This window comes from Eschscholzia californica, unplaced genomic scaffold, assembly GCF_041429995.1.
Source record: "Eschscholzia californica isolate CP2 unplaced genomic scaffold, dmEscCali1.0.p SCAF_1, whole genome shotgun sequence".
Taxonomy (NCBI): Eukaryota; Viridiplantae; Streptophyta; class Magnoliopsida; order Ranunculales; family Papaveraceae; genus Eschscholzia; species Eschscholzia californica.
In genome coordinates, this window is record NW_028238198.1 from 68,984,999 (window position 1) to 69,004,683 (window position 19,685).

The window sequence follows — 19,685 nt, forward strand, 5'->3', positions numbered from 1 at the left end:
TTTAAAAATCAAACAAATTATCACCTAGGGCTTTTCTTGGTTTAATTTAGAAAGAGATACAGGGATAGAGAGAGAGAGATACTAACCGAGAGAGAAGAAGCCGAGAGAGAAGAAACCGAGAGAGAGAACTGATGTTGTGTTTGGGTGATTTGAGAGAGAGATTTTCTTTGTTTCATTTTTAGTGTAGAAATGAAAGGGAAAGAGAAGGTCAATTGCTTTTAGGTCTACTCTGGTCTTGGGGTTAAAGTTTGACCTAACGGCGTTAACTTTGTCGTTAGATCAAATATAGACGAAGGAGGTGCTCATTTGTAAAAAGAGCCCTGTAACCAAATTGCTTAATGTGAGGGGCGCTTTTAGTGGGGAGGCCTATAAAATTTCCCAAAATATTTTTTTTGATTTTAAACTTGCCCAAGCGCCGACTAAATAGATTTCAAATAGTATTGTTAAATGTGAAACTCTTTTTAGTTGAAAGTTAAACGTGTGATTTGATAAATGAAAACTCATTCCTATCTTTCTTTTATCTATATCTTACCACTATTAAATAACTCAAGATGTCTAATGTTACTCGTAGTGTTATACTCCCTCTGTCTCATATTAAGAGTCTCACTTTGGAACTCCAACTTCTTTTTATATATTTTGTTCTTCCATTTGTACCTTATTTATTGTAGAAAAAAGTCTAAAATTCAAGATAGCCTCATTTTTTCACCTCACTAAACATTAAAGTGTTTTTATTGCAAAAACAAATTCCAACAAATTATAGTTGACTCAAGGTAAGGGCATTGTGGGAAAGTAGATGGATTTTATATGATAAAAAAGAAAGTAAAACTCTTAATATGAGACATCTTTAAAAGGAAAGTGAGACTCTTAATATGAGACAGAGGGAATATTAAATTCATGATGTATCTTCGTATTATCTATCCATCATGTATATTTATCATGTAATGTATGTAACGATTCTTGGAGACACATATCCAAAAAAGATCTACCCCTTGCAAAGAATATTGCCCAAACTTGCAAATAATATCTACCATAGATGTATCCAACACATGTATCGTGCTTGGCATATGGAATGCATCCATATCAAACTGCTTTAACCAAAGGATAGATATAATGTTCTCTAATTGGATCTTTGAATTAAATTAAAATTTGAAGTCCTTCCGGTTTACTAATAAACATGTACCACAAGAACAATAATCAACTGATGGAAAAAAACAAATGAGAGATTATTATTGAGATTATTAAGGAAACCAAAGAATTTAAATAGTACATGTTTCTAGTCCAATTAATTCTCATTTTCTTGTTTTCCCACTATTTTTGTTTCCGTTGCCGAATATGAACTAAATGAAGAAGTTAAGATTACTAACCTCAATAAGTAATTATATTTGTAATCAACAAAGACTTGGGTAGAACTCCGAGGACATCTTGAATGTTGCAACATCTTCGATAGCTTTGACGGATCCCCATTGAGCTTCTGCCTCTTTCATGTCAGTGTCGCACCCCCACACACGTACTGCAAGTCGTCGACAATGTGGAGATTCGGCTCTCAGATAAGTTCTATACCAGTCGATAACATCACTCTTCTTTATGGTTTTCAGTTCTTCAGCTTCTTTCTCTGTCATGTCAAATAAATACCTGTAGATGAAAAGTTTAGTATTTTAGTCATCTATTGATTTCCATGTCTTGTGAAACTCCACAATGTGATGAGGATGGGAGACTCGAGAATTCAACTATTATTGCGATATACAAATAAAATGAACAGAGTAGTACCTCTTATCAACGATTTGATCCCAAAGTCTATTGGTCTCGTAAGAAAGTGATGGATCCTTCTCTAACTTTTTTGCTATCAACCCGCTCTTATAATTCTCAAACGATTCATCATCAAGCTTATCCTGTAGTGACCCAAAAAGAAACATGCCCGCATGAGGTGAGAGATTCTGAAAAGAACTAAAAATTTCACACTACTTGATTAAAAAGTAAAACTTATGCAGCAAACAGTTGTGAGACAGCTTACAGTTTCATTAGTTTTAGTCTCAGCAAGAGTATAAACTACAAAAACACACTAATAAGGCAAAATCTTCAGAAATGAATATCAAAAAGTAGATTTGCCTTCTCTAAAGCGATGAGGGGCAGAAAGTTTGGTCTTTCCTCAGACCCAAGCAATTAAAGATCACCTGCTTCATAATGGTGTCTTCTTACCTTCTTAATCAATGCTTTATTTTAGCATTTCTTTTAGTTACTGAATTATCTCTTCCCAGAAAGTATCTACTTGAATTGGTTCATTACTGAATATAACGCTAAGGGCAATAATAAAGAACCAGATTCAGCCCGGTTAATATCCAGTTTGATTTTCTTTTTTAGCCTCTAATGCACCTTCTAGATAAATTTAGCTCCACAAGTGTTTCGTAAACTAAGATTGAAATGTTTATGTTAAAAGCAATAACACTAAACAATTATAAATTGCGGGGTTCTAAGAGATAATTGCACACCAGTAACTCCTGCATGTTCTCAATGAAGTTTTCGATCCTCCCTTGCAAGTAAACTGGATTGTACTTGGAAGACTGAACGACGAAACAGAATCCCAGCACACGATATGTTATACGTGGGCTACACTGAACAGTATATCCAAGCTGCTCCTTTGTCCTGCGTCGATGTTGTAGTTGGTTAAGAACTTAAACCATAAACCCTACACACTTACTCAAGGGGGCAGTTATCCATGATAAAGATATATTCTAGGACAGAATGATAGATGACTAGATATCACAATTTTTGTTACAGATGGTTTTATCGCCTAAATCTAGACACTAACTACAAATTTTCAAAAACAAAATTGTCATAATGGACTTGAACTGCGGTCATCCGAAGGGATGCATAATATTTTTTTTCCGACTTCCGGCAACGTGGTACTTTTCTCAGGGAAGTTCTAGAAGCACTCCAGCTTTGTTGGCAGCCCTATGGAAGCAAAAGATGTGGGAGCTCCGAGCTCTACATGGAAATGGGTGCTCACAGCAGTAATGTGGGGCACGTATAGAATTTCCCTTTTTCTTAATGTGGGCAAGAATAGAATACGTCCCCAAGCTATAACAAGAACTTGACCAAGCATCCGGTTTTACTTATTGGAGCTCTCAAAGGTAAGATTCACTTAGTGGTTTTCGCGAATTATAGAAACAGTTAAATATGGAATACTTCGAGCAGAAAACTGTGTACCTTAGTTGATCAAAAAGTGGTTCCTCCACAATATCATCAAAGAGATCTGCCACGGCTCTCAGTTTGGTAGACTCCAACCCAATGTCCTGCTCGATTTGGAAGTACAGCTACAAGGGGATATAGAAAGGTAAAAACAAAAACGAATAAGACAAAAAAAAGTCGAAAACCTATTCTGACTGCCTCATGAATCATAGAAGTAAAATAGATAATAGTGGTTGACCACTATTTCAAGTTACCTCGATTACTGAATTTACTTCCAGCTTATTCTTCACAGGGACATCTCTGACAAGATGGGAACCCGAGGGCAGACAAATAACATGTTCCTCGTGCCTTAATTCCACTAAGAGTGGTTGTACAGAGAAGTTCCTTCTGAAGATATCAGATATAGAGATTGCTTCTTCCTCTGATATATTACCATGGCAAAGGCACTCGATATGCAACTGCAAATATGCATAGAAACAAAAAAAATTATTAAGCCTCCAAAAGCAACCTGGAGACAGGATACTTGATTAGATATTTTCGAATTATTGACTCCTGGTCCACTGTTTGTACAGAGCAACTTCGTCTCAGTATTCAGTGTAACTGTGCCATCATTCGAGGCCAAGAATAGACCAATAAACAATTCGTTTTTAGTTTTATCGTATAGGTTATAGGCTTATAGCTATTATATTCTGTTAGACTACTACTCAGAAAAACGGTGCCTATAAGCATGTAAAACTATTTAGCCTCAGTCCAGGAGTCAGCAAACTCCCAAGACCTACTAACGAGAGGTCATTTTTCCCAGTTGCTACCCCCACGTGGGTCATACACATCACTGCATATATAGCCAGAGGTTGACCAAGCATTGAGTATCCAAATGGTAGGCAAAATGATGATCATATAGAACTTAAACTCATTTTGTCGTTTACCTGCGAAAGAAGGTCAGGAATGAAAGCCTTCAACTCAGCAAGTGATAAGTCAGTGAGACAAGATAGTTTGTCGTCTACATCCCAGAAATCCTCCCGTAGGACTTGCAATCTCAGGTACGAAGAATGACTCAAAGGCTTCATATTCGCGTTTCTAAAAGATCTCTCCATCTGTTCTTTTATAACCTGTTATATTTCATATCAGTTAAACAAACTGTGTATACATATCCGAGATCAAATAATGCATTAACATAAACAACTAAGTGCTGAACTTATACATGAACATTTAGAGTATCACCAAGATATTATACACGACCCAAAGCCTACTAGGCTACTACAATCCGACAATACTGTTTTTTACGTTACTAAACAATAATCACAGGCCTAGGGATCAATACTGACTCTAAGGGATGAAAATAGGGTTGTCTCAGATGTTTAAGTTACAACAAAAGGTTAGGAAATCTGATTCAGCAACTCATCAGGCAAAATAAGTTAATATAAGATGGATAAAATGCCTGGGATGGGAAAGAGAAGGACATGGAAAACCTTGCTTACTTAGTAGATAGGAGATAGAAAGGTAGGACATGACTTGGGCAGCAACATCCACCACCTCTTGGTGTAGTGGTTTGACACTCACTCCGCAACACGGAGGTCCCAGGTTCCATCCCATGGAAGTGCAAATCAAGGATTTATTGAACTTGGGTATCAATGAAGTTAATTAGTTAGGCACTTAGGCTTTAGGCTATTTAGATGGTCTTTAAAGGACTTAAATCAGGTGGTTATAGTGCTTATTCAAATTATGAATCATGATGAACTTTGTACTATCTCTTCATGATGTATCAATGCCATGAAATGACTATCGTAGTCGATTTCCAAAAAGAAATGAAAAACTTGGACTGCAACAATAATCTTTCATTACTCGTAACCAAACATCAAAATACATACGTAATAATGCTATTGGCTTCTTACAGAGAACAGTTTCTTGGAATCACTCCAAGTGGCTTCCCACCAAAGTTAAGGAATCACTCCAAAACTCCCAAACTTCAACTTCGAATCTATTTCCTTTTCTTTCTTTTTCTACAGAATACAACTAAGAATAACTACTTAAAACTACCCTACTCAACACATGTCATTCACACATAACATAACCGCATATAACTACCCTAGTTGATACATGTCTGTCACACATCAAAAGCAATAACCATAAAACTAACAAAAAACAAGAACTGCAAATTACTTGCAAATCTAATCAGCAACAGGGCCAAAAGTTGTCGGCGTCACAACCACTCAGTAGACTGAATAAACAAAGCATAACATAGCTAAGGGATAAATAATAGGTATTTCACCAGGTCCATTAGAAGCTTCTCCTGTACCAATTCATACAGCAATTACTACATTATTTAGGCCAAAGCATGTCAAATACAAATGTCCAACCAAATATTTATTTAAAATCGGGCAACACACCTGACGTTTTAGGTCACCATACTCTATTTAGCACGGTTGATGTCTCCGTTGAATAAAATTACAATAGCATTGAGGTAATATTGTTATTGTACATTGACTGAATGAGGACTAATGCCAATATTTATAGTTTCACAAGGTCTACAAATTTTGCTCAGGACTTTAGCCTCGAAAACATTCATAACAATTATCATGCAAAGATATAGGAGCGGGCACAAGCAAGTGATGATTAAGTAGAGGGAAGATATGTGCATTAGAAAGAAAGAAAAAGAAAACATAATAAGCTGCCGATACGGTAGTACCTTAAACCGATCATCCTTCGGAGAAAAGCATTTTGCTATGCTCAAGATCTTAGACAATAGAACTTGGAGCTTATCATTGAAACCATATGCCTTTAGCTCGAGCTTGTCACCAACAATAGACAAGGAAGTATCTAATTTGGCAACACCAGCCTACACATAAGAGTTTGAAGATTCATGATGTGCCAACCATCTGGTTTTTAGAGATCACTACAACCACATAGTAAGAACAGAATCGATGATAATAATATGTAGAATTATATATCCAAGAGTTTTGTTCCATTAACTTATAAGATTTGGCATGTATTTCTATTTTTAATTTCAATAGGTATTGTCGCAAATAGATATGGAAGTGTCGCAAAACGAAAAAATATGGTCGGCACGAAGGTTATTTCAATTGATCTCCACTAGAATTAAGGTCATGCCTGCACGGGAAATAATTACTGTAGTAGGGAAAAGGAGAGTAGAATGGCTTCATATATAGTCATATACCTGATACAAAATCTCATTCAACTCATCTTTGAGAAGATTGACAAATAATTCGGTCAGAACACAACTTTTCACACTGTTGTATCCTCCCTTCACGGATATAAGAAAATACGTATCTGCACGAGGAACTTTGAATGTCCGGTCAGGTTTATGCCAAAACTTCATCAATGGTTCGTCAAGTATGCATCTTGGCATGCATATATTTGCATCATCATTAGAGAAGCTAGAACTGCGGAGGGAGAAGTCACTTGGAATGAACTCATTTTTCAAAGGTATATGCAAGGAAGGATCAATTTCCAAAGGATCCTTCCAGCTATCCAAAAGTGATGGAGAAATGTCTTCTTCGGTATATTGAGATCCAAACCATGGCTCATATTGAATATCTAAAACAGCCAAAAAAAATGAAATTAAAACACCATAACATATAGTTTGAAGTTAGGATGGCTATAAAATAATTAAGATAGGCGAAAGGAACTGACAAGTGGTCCCGCTTGCTTATACAAGCGTTGTTGGCCAGTACTAAAGATTTTATATCTAAACTGCCGGGGTGTGAAATTAGATTTATATTATATTGGTTCTTACTATTCATCTGGTACTAGGGATCGGGCACTTCTTTGTGTGAATGCTGATTCTAGGCTCATGTCATAAAAACGAAACACAATCAACTAGGTGGTAATTGAAAGTTCCATGCAGTAAATCTCTAGGTTAGCGTCAATTGTGCAAACTTTAAAATTGATTGATCCAAAAGCAAAAATATTGTAAAGAAAGATAAGCAACCACATAACTAAGAAAAGAAATATATGTACAGCCAAGTCTTATACTATGATTTTTAGTTTGCTGCATCTGACACCTCGAACCGGCAACAGATATTAATACCATTATTTGTTGGTGTAGATGTTACAGAGATAGGGGTTAAGGTTGGCTCGCAAATCCAGTACTTGTATTTGAAATCTCATAATAGTATACGCCATGACTACGGCACTGTCTGGCCAACAGATTTGCCAAAATAATTTTATTTCCACGTCTAAACTTCAAATTTGTTGTCTACTAAGTTAAAGCAATTTTGCAGCCTGAGATAAAACATAATATTCTTAAATTTTGGTGTATCAAATTGATAATATTCTTTTCAACCAAGCCTAAAACGCCATTAGTAAACAAATATTTCTGTGATTTTAACGTGAAGAATGACCAATGGGAAGGATTTCCTCCTTCCAAAAAAATATTTTAACATATGCTTCCCGGGCCAAAGTATAAAAGTTACCTTTAGACTGCACGTCAAAAGACTTGGACAAAATGTCAACCCTCATGTTTTCTGGAGTAAAAAAGCTTAAGACATGCTTTACCAAATCTGCATCCCAAACTTCATATGCATAGTCCCCATAAATAATGTGTTCATCTGGATATAGGAGCAAGTTTTCTGCAAGAGAGGAACATGAACTGATAATTAGTAGACAACTAGACATAGAGCGGTATGCCTGTATATATCCACAGCAAGCACCAATTACGTTTATGAACCTTCAGCTCAAACATTTTGATGATATTTATTCACACACCAAACCAGTTTCTAAAGAGCAAAAAGTTGTTGGATTCAATGTTTTAAGAAAGTCTTAATGCATGTGTATCGAGGCGCGCCTCATGGCGAGGCCGTCCCTGATGCCTCGAGGCGTACTATTTGAACTCGGGTCTAAACGGGTGCTTCTGAAAGTCACATTTTATATTTGAGTTGTTGGGCAACACAAAAATATTAATATTTTGCTTATTTAACACTTAGGACTTCATATAAAGGTAGTAAAGTATACAGACTATATTAAGTTTGTAGACAGTGATATCATTTCCCAAAAGATAATACTTCACCTATTACGCATCGAGGCGTGTGACTCGAGGCCCGCCTTGTAAGGGCAAACCACCTTGAGGCGAAAAGACGTATTTTAAAACATTGGCTGGATAGCATCATTTAATTTTCCTCACTCTGATCAGAACCAACTTTAAGAGCTTCTCCAGATCCTAAGAGGAGCTCTTTTATCATTTTGAGAAGAACTCCTACCTTAATGCTCACATTGTAAACGTGATAAACTATTAAGTGTTACATCTACTTAGACAACAAAACTAGGCCATTAACTGATCTTATTTGCATTGTATATGGTTTTCCGCCCCCACTTTAAATTAAGAGATTCAGAGGCCATCTAGGAAGTGAGCTACAAGAGGATGTCTCCATGGTTATAAAATGGAGAAAGCTCACCATTCGGCAACGGAGGCACTCAAGGGTAACTAATAATGTGGGTGCTCTTTCCAGAATAATAGCAAGTTGGTCCAAATAATGTGGTTGTTATTAAAAGTGAGCATGTATACGTGATCTCTTAAATCATGAAAAGAGTCCAGAAAAAGAATTATTTATAGCATAGAAGTCGAGGTCATGGTTCCGTATCATATGACATGAGGTGTATGTATATGGATGCAGGACCATGATAAAAGTAGACTATGAATAGTTTTGAAAATTAATGAGCATCTCTGGTTGAGAACACTAGATAGCTGAAGCTCCCCACACAAGCCACATCTATGTATTAGTCAACATAAGGGAACAATGTAACAGAATGTTTTGAATATAAGGTAGTTTTTTTTTTTGAAAAGCTCTTTTTTGAAAATTTGAATGAATTATATTGAAGAAGGAAAAAACTAAAGAGAAAATAAAACCTGCAAGTTCTGCAGCATAATCATCTTGTGGCTGCTCCTCCGCAAATCTAAACTCCATATTTCCAATATCCTGGAGCTCCTTAAATATCCATTGCTGGGAATCAGTTTGACGAAGTAATTTAAGGTACTGATAAACAACCCCTATGACATCATAAACCTGCCACATGAAAGCAAGAAAATATGCGTTACAAAAGACACATCCATTAGCATAAGATCCTTCACAAAAATATGAGCAATGAAGTACCTTTTCCAAGCCAGAATCAGTTAGGTATATAGACATGTTAAATATGTATGCAATAGAAGATCGGTGCATTCCCTCATCCCCAACACCAGCTGATAATGAAGTAGCCCATCCTTTAGCCTTTAGATAATATAGTAAGCTTCCCTTTCCCTCTGAAATCAGGGTTTTGCTTTGTTAGCTTAGCAGCAGGACGAATACAAAACGGCATCATAGAATAAGCAGAAAATAGTTAAAGAGAACCTCGTGACTAGTATTAATGCATTTTTCTGTTGAACTAACACTTGATCAGTGAATACTAAGAAGGTAGAAAGCTTCACAAGATGCTAAAACATAACGTGCAATTCTGTAATTATACAGCCTCAACTGTACTTTGTTGAGCAATAGTCCAGTAAGACTGGAGGCTCAAACCAACGTACTTTTTAAAAGGCGAACTTCCATCACCACTGACGATACAGACACACCAATCAAAATCAAAATTTAACAAGAATCAGAAAAGAAATACACAAAGATGATTTTAAGCATACACTAGGAATCAGTAACTAAAAAAAACATTAACCAGCAGATCAGATATAATTGTTTGTTTAAATAATATAAACTTATTTACAATTTGTTTGAAGTCTCCAGTAAATTATAAGAATGAATATGACAGGGCTTACCATGCCCTATGAGATGGGCTAAGTAGTCCTCTGGTTTCTTGAGGTATTCTTTATGAAGACACGGCAATGTCCATGTGAGATTGAGATTATGAAGATCTTTAACTGCCTGTGACTTATAAACTTTACCAGCCTTCCAAATAGGAACTTGCACCTGAGCTTTTGTATTTAACTGATGCCCTTTTTTAACATTGCTGAATAGTTCCGTCACCCAATCCTCCAGCACATCTAGAGACTCTGTGGCATTTCACAATACAAAACAATCATGTGATTAATATTACATGGTACTATTATTCATATCGATAATTAAATAAGATTACATGGATCTCCCTTCACTACTAATTGATAATTCCCTCAGAGGCTAAGACCACTTGGGTAGTGGGTCAGGCACTATGCTGAAGACCCATGTGCACATTTTTCCAATGCATATGAAGACTAGGACTGCAGGTTCTGTTTCAATCCAAAAGCCACTAAAGCCTTTGATGCTGCCCTTTATTTCTTCTACGACTACGTGTGCCTTACATCTTCAAATCTGAATTTTGCTTCTCTCTTTTTCTTTTTTAAGAACTTTAAATGGGAAACTAGAAGTAAATTACATTCAATAATATCAATCACCGCAACATCTATGTATTGCCAAGATAAGAATGACAAAACCAAAACCATAAGAAAACTAAAGAAACGACGTGATTTCTACACAGTGGTGTGCATTAATTCTCATTTTTGTTAGATACTTATAGTGTTACAATCGGTCTTTGTTTGGGTCATACTTGCGCCTTATAAACAAATTGTATAGAATTTATGTATAAGATATATGTTTTTATAAGACTAACCTCCCCCAATGACAACTAGTTTCATAATACCACCATGGTAATTTTCTCTGTACAGCTGAAGAATCCGCTCACGTAAATTGATTCCACTCTCCATAGCATCAGCCAGGCTCTTCTTATTCCCTTTCAGTAAACATACAGAAATATTAATGCATGATCAAATTCGACGAACTGCGAAAATGCAACAGAAGTCCCTAACTGTTCAAGGGGTGTCACAAGATGTTTACCCCAAGAAAATCTGTTCAGAGGATGACCAGGAGCGGAGGTATGACACTGGAGCTGCTGAAGACGACAAGCATCATTCTGCAGAACCTGATTAAATTCTATGTTCGGGTTTGATTCAGAGTGACAAGTAATACGTCAAGATTGAAAAAAGTTAGAAATGTGTGTGCTATGATAAATGGCAATATCTAAACAAATAGCGGGTTTGAGAAAGAACAGAAAACTGAATCAAATTAACTTCAGAACTACCTGAATCAACAGCTAAAACCTCTCGTTCCATAGCTTCGGCCTTAACTAAGGGCGAAATAAAGAACTGTGAAAATCTGAGAACAACGAAAAATTACGAAGTTAGCGTAAAACTCTGCTGCACAAAAAAAATAGAGAAAAGTAGGGAATTAACATAAATGAAGATAAAAAGTGTACCGCTTGAAAATAAGAAATGATATCCATAAGAAAAGGTCAAACAAATAACCTAATTATGAATAAGATAGTACAGAACTACAGATCATTCAATGCAGACGAAAGGAATACATGGAACAATGAAGGGAAATGAATTAGATTGAGAAGACAGGCAAAAACAGATTACTACAAATATTTCTTTCAGCACTTGTTCACAATAGTTTTTTTTTTTGAAAACTTTGAATTAATTTAAAAGGAAAGAAAGAATGAGACTGTACAAGGGATGGGGGTTAGCACAATTACAAGATTACATGCTTATGACACCCCCCCAGTTCGACACGAAGTCTAAATAAGAATACGCCCTAGCCCAGCCCAGGGACCTACTCCAATGGAATAGGACCCCCAAAACATCCTCCTCCCCCACCTAATAGTGTGAAGTAGAGAACTCTGCCATCAAAATAAATGAATACATATGACAAACAAAATAAACTTACCCTTTCTAACAGTTTCCATGTATGATTATGAATACACGACAGTTCTCCTTTTGTAGGATTTGTTTTCTTGAATATATGTATTAGTAAAGCTAAATGAGAAAACAATTTGCGTGAAAACTCATAAGGAATCAAAAACTATAAGAGGAGGTTGGATAGATTGAACTTGAGAACAACCAAAAAGTTCAACCTCGCTAAATCTCAATAGTTTAATTTTTGGACCCAACAACTTCAAACAAAGAGAGAAGAAAACCATTAGATTAAAAGATATGCTTTCACCTTTTCAGGGCTCCCTTGAGAAACTCCCTCTTGACCTCAAAATGGTAGCAAGTATGCTCACTTTCTGTATAAGCATTTGATGAACCACCATGTTTGGACAAGTAACTGTCATACTAGGATACGAAAGAGGGACATTCAGCACATCAATAGTTAATAGCAAATAATTCAATAGTCCAATTATATTGCTAAAATACAAGTAAACGGATAAACACTATATATAGATGTGCTATGAACCATGATACAACTCTCAATTTGAATCTCTAGACCAACCAAAATCTCAAAAAATACTGACCAGCAATGATAAACCCTAACTCTTATCCCCAACTACTAACATCCTTCATCCCAGTCTATGCCGACTTGTTGAGGGTTGTAGAGCAGTTTAAACCCTCTTTTGGTATTGAGGACTCGAAGGTTTGGAGTAGAGAGATAAAGATGCCTTCTCGGTGAAGCATTGTTACTCTAGGCTGAGCAGGCAAGCAGCAAACTCGAGCAACCCGAATTCAAGTCTCTTTGGTCGAGCAATATTCCCCCTAGGGTAAGCTTCATCATGTGGGCAGCAGTCTTGGGCAAGCTTTCCACAGTTGATAATCTCAAGATACGTGGGATGATGCTCCCTAATAGATGCGGCAGATGTAAAATCAGTGAAGAATCTATAAGTCACTTGCTGATTCACTGTGTGGAGGCCTCGAAGCTTTGGAACTTTTTCCTAGGCTCTTTAGAGATCACTTGGTGCCCTCCTGAATCTATAGACCAGCTCTTAGAGCAATGGGGCAAATTCCCTGTCAAGAAATTGAAGAGAGACCTTTGGCGCTTAGTTCCATATGCAGTTTGCTGGTCTATTTGGAAGGCGAGGAATGATGGAATCTTCAAAGACTCAAATGCCTGCTTCAAGGTGGAGGAGGAAGATGTGCTTGGAGTTTTATACTCCTGGAGTAGGAATTTTGGGTGGGCTAGAGCCTATTCATATCTTGATTTTGTTTCGAATTGGGGGTGTGTCTTAAGATAAGATGTGATTGTTATAACCCTCCCCTTTTCTTGTTCTCCTTCGTTGCATTCTTTTTCTCGATATATTAATTCAAAGTTTTCAAAAAAAAAAATTAACATCCTTTAAGGTCTGCTAGGAGATAGCGACAGTGGAAAACAATCTTATGGAGGTGGTGAGATTATTCATTGATTCGTCCATAGAATATAGATTATATTCTTACATGTAAGGGCCTCTCTTTGTTGCACCACAAAAAAAGGAGCAAAAACTTGAAGACTCTATTATATGAAGACTCTAAGATTCACAAAACTACTAGTTAATGAACTAAACGAGTATAGTAGCAAACCTCATTTTCATCAGGAAATTCAGCACTTCCCATGAACAGCATGTGTTCTGCCAAAGATTAAAAAGATTACAAGAAATGACTGATGACATAGCAGAACAGAACGTTTCAGGCAATACATGAATACATACAGTATATTTCTAAGTTTAAGGTTTTGAAGTGTTAAACCTGAGATGAGCATAATCAGATTTCTACACATACTTTTTTTGTGTTTATTTATTTATTGAACTGTGAATGGTGGTTTATGTTTCTATAGCATAACTTTGGCTATAAGCTTACAAGTAAACAAAATTGATGGTTCTGAAGTCCAAAAACACAGTATAGATTGAAGCAGTGGTAGAATCAAACCTAGAAAATGAGCAAGACCCTGTGCCTCAGAAGGGTCGGAGAAACTACCCATTCCTACACACATAGCAGCAGCTGCCTGCCAACAGAAAAAATGAACAATAATTAGATTAAAAACAATGATGTGAAACAAATAAACTGAAGACAAGAAATCAAACAAGATTCATCAAGAACCTGAAGCAGTTTCAGCGAGAATTAGGGTTCACATAACAAAATGTCATCAATAGCAAGACAAATGCACGTCCAGAACGGCAAATGTGGACCTAAAGATTAGTTTAACTTGAAAACAATGGATATCGGAACTAGTTGATCAAATCCATCAACGATTGCAACAAGAAAATAAAATGTACCTTCTTAGTTGGTGGAACTCCAGTTGCTTTCTTTTTATTAATTTCTTCATCCTCGTCTTCTTCATCATCTTCCTCGTCTTCATCATCGTCATCTTCATCGTCTTCGTCATCTTCGTCGTCTTCTTCATCCTCTTCTAAATCACCATTTTCTAGGGTTTCAGAAGGTTCAGGAACTCCTTCAGGGTAGATCTCAGGATCATGGATGAGAAGAGCAGAGAGACCATTGGGGAGACGAAGAACTCTGTATAAACGCTTGTCACTAGGAGCTCTAATCACGACTTCGTCTGAAGAACGCCCACCCGCCATTTTATTTCTCCCGCGAAGAGAGGTAGAGAGAGAAAGGGGGAGGGGGAGAGGGAGAGATACAGAAGAGCAGCTGAAGAGGGGGAGATATTCATATACAGCGCAACGACCTAGGGGGGCCGAGGTGCTTCGAATCAGGAATTGTCTACTTGTTTAGGTCTCTAATCTGTTTTGTTAACCTAATCTAATTTGTAGAGTTCAACAAAAACAAAAATCTTATTTGTATTATTTATTTTTTTTAGAAGACGACTACGATCTACGTACGTCGTGATATTTGACATTTGATACATCATAGATGTGATAAACTTAATAACTGCCCACTCAAATACTAACCAGACCGGACCTATAGCCCAACAAAAAAATGGCCCGAAGCCCAACAACATTATTTATACCAAAGATTTCACCTTCTCTGGGATTCGAACTTAGGACCTCCAGGGCTTTCTGGAGTTTTTTTGTTCTTTTTTTTTTTGAGAATTCGACTACGATAACGGCCTAATTTATACCATGAAAGGCCTAAAGCCCGACCACATGAAAGAGGCCTAAAGCCCGACAAATTTATGACATTATTTACTTTATTTATAGCCTAAACTACATGAGATAAATCTTGATGGTAAACTACTTCCACTGACTCGATCCCACGACCTCATGGGATTAAGAGGGGTGTCCAACAACTGCTTAAAAAGTACGAGTAGTTAATTAGGCTACTCTTGTGATTTTTTTGTTGCAAAGTACTAGTAGTTAATTAGGCTATTCTTTCAACAAAAAAATGTCGGTGTTACGAGGAAATAAAAAAAAAATCAGGGTGCAAAGCTTTGGGTGGAAACAAAAATAATTTTGAATATTTTGTTTTCTCCAAAAACCCAAACCCTTATATTTTCAGATTCTTCTCTCTTCTTCCTTTCCCACTACCACCATCATCTTTGCCAAAAACCACCACAAATTCCTGCGACACCTCCACCATCTCCTGCGGCAATCTTCTTCTCTCATCTTCTCTCTTTTTTCTCATCTCTTTCTTTATCTTTCACCTTCTCTATTTTTTTTCTCCGCAAATTGGAATGAAGGAAGAAACCTGAGTCAAGCCCAACTTGAAAAGAAGTCGTTGGAATTTAACTTGATCAGCATAAAGTAGGTATTGAGTTTGAATGAGACCGAACAACCTTTTCACGAACAAAGTGCCAATCGAGCTCTATGTGCTTGGTGCGTTCATGAAAGGTTGGGTTCGCAGATATGTGCATAGCTGCTTTATTGTCATAGAAAATCGAAAATATTCTTGAATAGAGATGCAGAGGTTATGAAATAGGTATTTCAACCATTGGAGTTCTGCAGTAAGAGAAGCAAGGGCACAATATTGTACCTCAGCAGAAGACATGAAAACCGTCGAGTGTACCTTTAAGGTAACGTAGAACTCGAGTAGCAACATCCGTATGATAGAGCGGGGGTGTTGCATGAAAATAGTTAATTCACTGAAAAAGTAATGTCCGGTCGAGTGACAATAACATAAGGAAGGCGCCCTATGAAACGACGAAAAGAAGTTGGATCGTCCAAAATGGTGTTGTCAGTAGGTGGGAATTTTACGCGTCGTTTCATAAAAAAGGAACTAGGTTTGACACCACGGAGACCTGAATCGCGTACAGCATACAAGGTGTACTTCCGTTGACATAGGAAAGCACCCTTGGGAGACCGGGAAACCTCAAGGCCAAGGAAATATTGAAGGCACCCCAAATTTTTAAAAGAAAAACGTTTCTCGAGACGGATTCGAACGGAACGAATTTCCGTAGGGTCATTGTCGACGATGATGATATCATCAACATAAACAAGAATATAAATAAAACTCGAACCACGGAAGTAACAGAAAAGGGAGTGGTTGAAGAAAGATGGAGCAAAGCCCTCAGCTTGTAAGTCAGAGGAAAATTCGGTGAACCATTGACGAGAGGCTTGTTTTAGACCATAAAGGTATATGTTCAAGCGATAAACACGATTGTAACCGCTTTTACTAAAACCGGGTGGGATGATCATATAGACCTCCTCATCCAAGTCACCCTGTAGGAAAGCCTTATTCACGTCTAATTGAAGCAGGGGTCATCCCTTTATGGAAGCAAGGGATAATAAGACACGTATTGTGACCGTTTTGGCTACAGGGGCAAATGTGTCATGATAGTCAACACCTTTTATTTCGGTAAAGCCTTTTGCAACAAGGCGTGCTTTATGACATTCCATAGAACCGTCAGAATGATACTTGCTTTTGTAAACTCATTTACAAACAATGGGTCTCTTGTCAAGAGGCAAGGGAAGAGTCCAATTATTATTGGTCTCGAGTGTGGAGATTTCCTTAGACATGGCATCGCGCTAGATAGGGGAAGTGAAGCGATTTTGTAAGACTTAGGTTCATCCCTCGTGATGACGGAGGTGAGGAAGGTCTGATGAGGAGGGTTGAAATTCTCGAAAGTGATATAATAAACTAATGGGTAGGGAGTCTGTGAAGGGTAAGACTCAAAAGTTTAAAGGATCTAATCAACAAGTAACTCGACAGATGTCGATCCCGAACAGGACGAGAATGGAGCTGCTCAGAAGGAAGCGACTCGTCAGTCTGCTCAGAAGGTGGCGAGTCATCAGTTTGCTCAAAAGGGAGTGAGTCAGCAGACTGCGAGGAACCAGGAGTAGAAGAATGCAAATTGGGATCATCGCCTAGATTATCCAACTACTCCGAAGAGGTGGGAGAATCTACTGAAATGGATGTAGGCGATGAGGGTAGATTTGGGGCTTCACTTCTGGAAGAGGAGGTGTCACGAGAACCTACAGAAGAAAGCGAAGAAATAGCGATTGGGTTAGGTGAAGCGGTAGTCGCAGGGGGATATTCAATATGATCATCCACAGCAGGAAGATTGAAGGGAGTGTAAGTCTGGGATAAAGAAGAATCAAAATAAATTGTGGAAAAAGCAAAGTTGTCTACAAAGAAGCGAACATTTCGTGATTCATAGAGAGTCTTGCTCTCGAGATCATAAACGGTGTAGCCATTTTTATCGACAGGGTAGCCAACAAATATGTCAGATTTTGCTCGTTGGTCAAATTTGTTTGTAGCATGAACGTTGTGGGCAAAGCAAAGGCACCCAAACACCCGGAGAAGTTGATAATCCGGATGGGCACCGTATAATAGCTCATGAGGAGACTTATTGAAAAGGAGCGGGGTGGGCATCTTGTTAATAAGATACATAGCAGTTTTGAGACATTTACCCCAAAAGGAAAGTGGGAGATTAGATTGGAAATTGCAGGGCGCGAGCGACATCGAGTAAGTGGCGATATTTGCGTTCGACCACGCCATTTTGTTCGGGAGTGTAGACACGACTGCATTGATGAACAATGTCATTTGATTGGAACCATGATTGAAGGTCCTTTGTGAGAAATTTAGTTTTGTTATCAGAACGTAAGGTCTGAATATGGCACGTGCTAGGAAGCCCCAAGTTAGAAGAAATAGACTTGATGGATTTCTGATATTGTTTAGTTGTGAAGTTGAAGAAAAAATCCAAATAAAATTTCGTTCCAGGCCTAGACTGCATTAAGAAAGTCCAAGTGTAACGAGAATAATCATCAACTAAAGTGAGAATGTAACGTTTATTTGAAAGCGATGGAACAAGAAAATGTCCTCAAATATCAACACATACTAATTGAAAAGGGAAAGTACTAACCGAAATACTTTTACTAAAAGGTAATTTAGATTGTTTTGTCATATGACAAATAATACACTTATCCAAATGAGGACTAGAAATATAATTTAAACGTTTAGAAAGAAAACGTAAACGACCTAAACAAGGATGTCCAAGGCGACGGTGTCAAACGTCGAGCGACTTATTGAATGCAAATGTTGAAAAAGTATTACGGAAGTAATAGAGACTCTCATTTTCATCATCATGACCAATCAGACGGTTCGTCGAAAGTGCTTGAAAAACACAACGAGTGGGGTTAAAAGTAACAGAACAATTAATAGATTTACTTAATTGGCTAATAGAAATCAAGTTGAATTGAAAATTTAGAATGTGGTAGACATTGTCGATGTAGATAAAGTCAGAGAAGACAACTTTACCAACATGTTGAACTAAAAAAGTGCTCCCAGCGGTATTTGAACATAAAGAGAAGGTGGCAGTTTGATAAAAAATAAAACTACTCAATGAGGGACAAACGTGGTCAGAAACACCACTATCAACATTCCATGAATTAGAAAGTGTTCAATTAATTTTACCTGTCAAGAGAGTAGTTGCAGGAGGTGGAGAAGGCCCATGAATAAGAGACATGATTTTATCATAGTCTTCTCTGAAATGGTCGGAGCAGGAGAAGTGATCGAAGTAGAAGCGCTAGACACCGCCAAAGATCGCTTAGTAACTTGAGAACGATTAAGTCGACCATGGAGAATGAAGCACAATTCAACGGGGTAACTAATTTTCTTACAGTGGTCACAAAAGACATTTCTGTTGCAACGATCAATAATGTGACGGTGTCGTTCACAAGTCTCGCAATAAGGACGCGGTTTCTTACCTCGGTAGGAATGATCAGAAAATTGTGATTGAGAAAGAGGAGCCACCTTAGAGGCGAGGGTTGAATAATCAAAGGGGAGCGCCAGTAGTGATGTGTTCTTGTTGCTCTTCTTGCTTAATTAAGTTATACACCTGTGCAAAAGGGGTCAATGGATCTGAAAGTAAAATACTACTCCGAACAACAAAAAAATGATCATCAAGACCTTCAAGGAATTTCATAATGCGGATGCTAACATATTCAAGCATAGCCTTACCAACACCACAAACACAGTGATGTGGAGGCATTATTGTGTAATGTTCATCCTAGAGGGACTTCAACTTGAAAAAAGAAGAAGTAACAGTCAAATTACCCTGACAAAGTGCAACAATATTCTTATGAATCTGAAACATGTATGGGTTATTTGACTGAGCATAATGTTCCTTCAGAATTTTCCAAACCAAAAAACAGAAGTGCAACGCATATAACTCTTCCGAATTTCAGGACAGACAAAGTTCTGAATCCAGCTAGAAACCATTACGTCGCAACGTGTCCATAAAGTAGCTGATGTAGAGTACATAGGCTTAGGCAGAGAGCAATCGATAAAAACTCTGTCTGATTTTAGCAACAAGGGCCATGGTCATGCCATGAGCCCATTGGGCATAATCATCTCCCGAAAGTGTTGGAGAGTAAAACAA

General features: G+C 37.5%; 1 protein-coding gene across 1 annotated transcript; it reads right to left on the minus strand.

Moving 5' to 3' along the window:
- Positions 1-1,199: 1,199 nt before the first annotated feature.
- On the minus strand, positions 1,200-15,048 carry LOC147568627 (Insulinase (Peptidase family M16) family protein). Its single transcript, XM_086655035.1, has 20 exons — positions 14,923-15,048; positions 14,182-14,699; positions 13,835-13,910; positions 13,490-13,536; positions 12,162-12,274; positions 11,242-11,315; positions 10,998-11,093; positions 10,774-10,893; positions 9,947-10,180; positions 9,294-9,442; positions 9,050-9,206; positions 7,620-7,775; positions 6,362-6,741; positions 5,873-6,022; positions 4,113-4,295; positions 3,441-3,644; positions 3,205-3,311; positions 2,487-2,640; positions 1,768-1,889; positions 1,200-1,632 (listed from the first exon to the last, which is right to left on the minus strand). The coding sequence occupies exons 2-20, from the start codon at positions 14,485-14,487 to the stop codon at positions 1,389-1,391; spliced, it is 3,072 nt and encodes a 1,023-aa protein (XP_086511161.1). The 5' UTR covers positions 14,488-14,699; positions 14,923-15,048; the 3' UTR covers positions 1,200-1,388.
- Between the last annotated feature and the right edge of the window lie 4,637 nt (positions 15,049-19,685).

Bases quoted from the DNA above. Each gene is read 5' to 3' on its own strand.
- LOC147568627 (XM_086655035.1), bottom strand. From the start codon at position 14,487: ATGGCGGGTGGGCGTTCTTCAGACGAAGTCGTGATTAGAGCTCCTAGT. The intron at 10,894-10,997 runs GTAAACATCTTG...GTTTACTGAAAG, and splicing joins TCTGAACAGATTTTCTTGGG to GGAATAAGAAGAGCCTGGCT. The intron at 6,023-6,361 runs GTATATGACTAT...TCTTATGTGTAG, and splicing joins TGAATGAGATTTTGTATCAG to GCTGGTGTTGCCAAATTAGA.